At 39.1% G+C, this 6,340-nt stretch overlaps 1 protein-coding gene across 1 annotated transcript; it reads right to left on the bottom strand.

Moving 5' to 3' along the window:
- LOC107632913 (putative F-box protein At1g67623) lies at positions 5,029-5,751 on the bottom strand. The gene has a single exon (XM_016336551.1). The coding sequence runs from the start codon at positions 5,749-5,751 to the stop codon at positions 5,029-5,031; it is 723 nt and encodes a 240-aa protein (XP_016192037.1).

Genomic DNA, 6,340 nt, shown 5'->3' with positions numbered 1-6,340 from the left:
CTGTGGTGTGTTGTTAAATTATGGAGCCGCAGCTATTAAGCCAGCGCGGTAGTGGAGTTGGTTTTTTTGTAGACTAACATGGGCATGATTGTTTATGTTGGATCGGGTTTAGAGTTAAAAACCATGTCCCACCCCCATTTGATTACCTGAATATCATCAGTGGTAACCTAGCGCAGCACCTCACAGCCACTCACAGTCCCAGGAACCAACGCCCCCTAACCGCATGCGAGTCCCGTTGAAGAACCGCTTCCAAGCAGCGCCGGAGAGCCATGGAGCAGCGTGGACCATCCCCTCCCAACAGTGGCAAACCGGCAAACCGAACCCCTTCGAGTCCAGATATGGAGGCTCCAACTTAGGTATTAATTTGAACGATTTCTTTTCTTTGGTGTGTAATGCAGTGTAGTTTTCTTTGAATTTCCTGGTAATAGTTATTGATATCCTTGTTTTTGAAATTTTGCATTTCTTTGAATGTGTCATTTTATCTTATTTCAAATAGCCGATTGATTGTCATTAACAGTGTTTGTAATTGAAACTTAATACGTCGCAGATCTAGTAGTTCCAGCTGCATGCATCATAGGGATAGAAATGGGTTGCTCTTGTTGTTTGCTAAGTAAGTGGTGGGGCCCATCTTCTCCCATTCAGGTCTGTGATATTTTTATTTGTTGATGTCAAACTTCGTCTAAATTTGGTTAATCTGAAATCTGTTTGATAGAGGCATGAGAGAGATGCCTTCCGACGGATCTGAAAGTCGGTTGTATTAGGTGGATGAAATCCTGAGTGTTGACGTCAGCGATTACCGATCGAGTCTGCAGTGTGGTGGGACAAACGTAGGAAGCACACCCAGACCTTGAAAAAACCGTAAGTATAACCACCAGTGTTCGGAGATCCTGATGTTCTAATTTTGGTTATGAAAGAGGTTATTCGTTCCTTGAATTTGTTTTATATAATTTTTTGGTTATAGAATACTGCCGGAATGTATGGGATGAGAGATCTGAATGCAAAACCAATATTGTTCTGCCATAGGCCATTCAGTTAGTGTGTATCAATTGGCAACTTGAGTGACGTTGAAGTTTGTCCTTGTGGCATTTATATTTTTTAATCAGTTGATGATTGCCTTACAACTATTAAATAATTAATTAAGCAGGGGATTAGTGCTGGTAAATAAGTTCACAAATAGTTGTTTGGTCCCCGAAAATGGTGAATAAGTTGATGATTCAGTTTGTTTCATGTTGCATCATAAGTTGCTGGCTTTTTGGTTATGGCTTATTCTGCCAGTTAGAGATTAAAGAATTATGGTAATGTAATCTGAAAACTTGAATATTGTTGGAGTTACCAGCTGGGGATGGAGTAGAAGTAAAATGGAGGTAGTGAGAAGATTTTAGCGTTTGTTTGAATGAAGGTTGTTACGGAATTGTATACTGACCGGAGTTAAAGCAAGATTATTTTGTTGTTTTTGAGTACAACGGGGAATTTAAATTTAAATTCCCGGTGATTCATTTGAGTGACTCCGATATTGATGATTCAAGTTTCATAAGTTTTCATGAAGATGACCGCCGTATAAGAAATAATTTTCCTATTCATATGATGGTGATCAGTATGGAAACCTTTGAAACTCGAGTAATCAATTTCGGAAGCAGTCGAACGAATTTCCGCGGTTTTAACTTTGGATTCTCCTTTGTACTTAAATGCCACCAGAAACTCTTTCTTTAGTTCCGATAACTATACAACTCTGTCTCAGGCTTCGTTTATTCAAACACTATCATTTTTTTTCTTGCTCCATTTTACTTATATTTCATCCCGGCTGGTAGGCCTAACAATATTTGTTCCCGCAGTCTATTCGAAAATTTATGTTTTAAGAAATTTGATTGGTACCTCGTGATGTTGGCAACACTGTCTATAATGATTGTTGTTAGCACGATATCCAATAGGAATGCAGGAAATCGAAACTGATATGATTTATAACCTCTTTTTTCGTCGAATAATTACGCAATAGAAATAAAAAATGCAGTAGCTTTTTGTTAATGTGCACGTCTTTGTTGCTGACTTCCTGAGGACGAGGCCCACAAGGGGGGATAAGAAAAGGATGCGAGCGCACATTGGAACAGACGCGGAAGAACACAAAGGTTATGCCGACATGTACCTTGGTCTTTGGCTAGAAATCATGTTTTCGTCAGGAGGGAGGGACACGTGAAGCAACCTAAAGTGACCAAATTTGACAAACGGGAGACACATTCTGCGCAACATGAAAAGGGTATTTTGTTGGAGAGGTACATATATGTTGTTGACATCTTGTTTCAGTTTTGCTACCTTATGAATTTAAAAGCATGACATGCCGTACACGTGATTGTGTTTTGTGATTTTAACGTTACTCTTCATTTCTTTAGATTGTGTATCTTGTTGTGGCGCAATTTTTTGTTCTGTTCTTCTATGTTATTTGCACTGAAAGCTTTATTAGCATAAGACTAATGTTGCATCTTTCTACATTATTTTGGCTGGGTTCTTCAGTTTTAGTATGTAACATAGGTTCAGTGGTTTCTGTTCTTTTACATTGTTGGAAGGTGCAGGTTCGGTTCTTTTCGTTTTGCTATGTAAAACAACACATGTGTTTTGTGCTTTGTTTAGTGGAACGAAAAGACACGGTTTGCTCTCTTGGCTGGAACCCATGTTTGTCTGCTAAGCTTATCCGGTTCAGTTATGCTTCTGTTTTGTTCTTGTTTTTGTTTGTTGTTTTTCCCATTGTTCTGACACTATTTCTTCTTCCATTGTATTGAAATTTGAAATATTTTTTTAATCGTTTAAAGAGGCTCGCTTGACTTTCTATTGTCCCTTTAAATATTTTTGTTCTCATTTGATGAAGAAAATAGAAAAGACAATGAACCACTTTAGATGTTTTGTACTTTGTTTTTGCCAACTTTATGTTCTGTATTGTTCTGTTGGGTTGATATTTTTTTAGATTTCCAAACTTGACTTAATTTTTAACACTTCCAACTCAAATTTGTCACTTGCATGACAGGTGGTGGCTGAAAGTAGTTCTCCAATTCATCACAGAATGTTGAATACATAAAAGAAGCCGCTGTTTCCTATAAATGTAACAACCGGGTTGTAAAGAATTTATATGTATTTAGAATTTGCTTCAAGGAAGAAATACAGTCTCAATCGGATGCATGGATGTCAATAATCTAACCATCATTGAAGTGCACTAGTATTCTAAGTTGGACAAATCTTGTCATGCGTTTACTTTTCCTCATGTCCATTTCATTAAGTCTCGTTTTCTACTTCCTAGTAGGGCTGAAAGATGAATTAAACTTCTTAATGTACTCTATGCTATACATTTTCATGTCTGGTTTAGCAAGTGAATCAATTATGTTTGCCACGTTAGTTGTTTATCGTTTTGCTGTGTTCATTTTATTATGCAGATAATAATCTCTGCTTATTATTTGTAGGGCTTAGAGAGTCGGTACAGAATTTAGTAGTTTTTTTGGCTTACTTGCATCGCTGCATTGTACAATTGCATTATTTTGTATGCATTTTGCATTTCCTATATCAGTTTTCAGTTTATAATGAATTTTTGTAGCTGTATGTGTTTCGTCAAATTATTATCGTTAATTAAATGTGTGTCATTCTCAATCCCTAAAGGAAGTAGATCTTAAGATCGTTGTGATTTTTGCTTGTGACTTACATTGGGGTAGTTATTTTGTTTAGGGTAAAAACAAATGTTTTTTTTTTTACAAAACGTGTATGACGTTTTGTCCCTTTATAATAAAAAAAATTAATTATTCAAATACGTCTTGTCTTTTTATATTATAAAAAATTACCTCAGTAACGTGATGAAGTATCATAACAGGAATGTAAAATATCAAAATGAACAAAAATTATTGCATTTCGCATTAAAATTGTCTTTATCCAAATATCTTATCCTGTATGTACCGTATGTATTGAGATGTCGTAAACAGAGGAGGGGGGTAAATGGATTCACGGATTAAAGTGCTAAAATCACGTATGAATAATTATACTTCGCTGAGTTAATAACAGTTATGCTGGAATAATAAGCTGATGTTATGCGTGAAGTGAACATTAGACTAATTAATATCTAATACAATAGAATATACGTTAAAAAGTAAAACACGGAAGACAGTGAAAAGTTAGACTGCTACAAAGCAGGTAACACATGGTGGTAGGTGCTGTTATAAGTAAGGTTAAGAGGAGCCTACTTCCTAACCAGAGTTAAGTATAGGACGAAGATGGTAACGAAGATAAACAGGATACACGGGTAGGGATTTTGTTGCCGGCGCCCCTGGTTGGATCGGTTGGTTTGACGGACAGTTGAGTGGCTGTCCCCTCGTTCAATTTGACGTTGCTCCTGTATTCCTTCGTCGAAAGGGATTAGTTGGTCAGGATTCGGTGATGGGTTGAGCTGAATGGATGTTGCATGAATTTGATGCACTAGAGGACCACTGTTGGTGAGCTGAGTCTGTAATCTTCTGGTAGATATGAATTGTTCGAAGGCCATACGAGCTTCATCGAAGGTTTCGTAAGACTTATGGAGGTTGCCGCTAAATTCGTTAACTTGGCTATGACAGGCCGGCCAGGAACTATAGATACCAGGGACCCTCCCTATGAAAACAACATAGTATTTCTTCTTGGCACGGACCATGTTGAGATTCCAAGGGAGACTTGTGTTCAGTATGTTTAAGATGGGATGTTGGTTTTGGCGGTTTTTAAAGGCAGCGAGGATGGCTCCTGTGATTTGAGCATCAAATTGAAATTCTGCAACTGTTACTATGTTTACAACGGTTGGAAATTTAACGGCTGTGGGGCTAACATGTGTCGTCTTGCAAGGAGCATAAAGTGGCCTAACTTTTGGTTTGGCGAAGGACAGGGTTCCGGTTGAAATAAAATATTATTAAATTAGAAATAAAATTCAAAATTTAATTATAAGAAATGAAATATAAAAGAAGTATGTAATTCAATTGTGTCGACTCATTCATTTAACGTTTAATAAACAGGTTGTAATTAAATTGTATTAACTCATGGAAGGTTGACGAAGGCTTGCAGGTCGTAGTCTATGCGACACTGGATGCAGGGGATATGAGCGGCCCCTCCGAAAGCATGGACGGAGTTTCGCTCTGCTGCACGTCTGCGATAGTCATAGAGAAGAGGCATGTGGCCCCTGGTGGAGCACCTAGGTGAGGAACATAGGGTGTGTTGTTCTTCTATACGGGGCATTTGGACCTCACCCGGCCACGACATTGTCAGAATTGAAAAGCACCTTGTCTTACCCTCAGCGAGTGAACCAGCTGCATCAAGCTTGCGATACAGTTCCAGCCCTTTTTGTTTTTCGTCGTTGTCGTCCGTTCGAAGCAGCAAGGTCATGGTCAGTGCGTATTTGGCTACTGCATGGCCTGTACTTGCTGCACTATTCAGCATCTGGAGGCCAATGTTTTCGTTACGTCTGATGAAGAGTTCCCGAAGTGCCTCCCGAAACAGAAGCTCTGGATGGCCAGCTACGATGCATCGATCAAAGAATCTCTTGGCCTCCGGGCTGAGGCACCACCACCACGGCGTGGCATGCGGTGGTGGGATGGAAACACTCCGGTGAACAATATCGGCCTCTCCTGCATCGCGTGCAGCCTTACAGGTCATTCTGAGACTGCACAGGTCGCGAATGGAGGCTGACGCAACCTTACTGGTAATTGCTACCCAAATGTCGTTGGGAATGAAAGCGATTTTTGAGGAACAGTCGATTGTCATTTTTAGTTTGTTCCTGTTGGTTCCTATTTCGATGGGGATGGGGATACGTGTTTAGAGTATGGGGTTTGGAGTGAGGCATAGGAGTGTAGCCTCCATATTTATAAGTCCACCGACTCTGTTGGAAACCTTAACTTGAGTGTAGCAGATACGCTCTCAATAATGCATGCGTATCCAAACAGGAGAGTTAACGTAACTATATTATGGTGAACATTGAAAAACTGTATGGGGAATGATATTAATTATTGGAAAAGAATCGATGACTAAGAAGAGTTTTCAACAATGTTCCCCTAGCACTCTCCTAATTAAATTTACTCTATTAATGTTATTATAATACATTGTTCAGACGTTGTGACACATGCATACATAATTGAATTGGAGAATGTGATGAGGCATGTCATATATAAATATAAATAACTTTGATGTTTCAGATTACTTCGCTGAGGATTTTGTTAATAAGTTTGAAGGTTGTTACATCCATTTGTGACCGATTCGCTGTTCATTGGGTTGGAACAATGTCGAGCCTACGTGTTGGCGATGGAAGTGGTTCTTCCAGAGGAGGTCGCCCTGGCTCCCCTCTCCGCGACGACGG

Source organism: Arachis ipaensis, chromosome B03 (genome assembly GCF_000816755.2).
Source record: "Arachis ipaensis cultivar K30076 chromosome B03, Araip1.1, whole genome shotgun sequence".
Lineage (NCBI taxonomy): Eukaryota > Viridiplantae > Streptophyta > Magnoliopsida > Fabales > Fabaceae > Arachis > Arachis ipaensis.
This window is presented reverse-complemented; position numbering and strand designations above follow the sequence as displayed.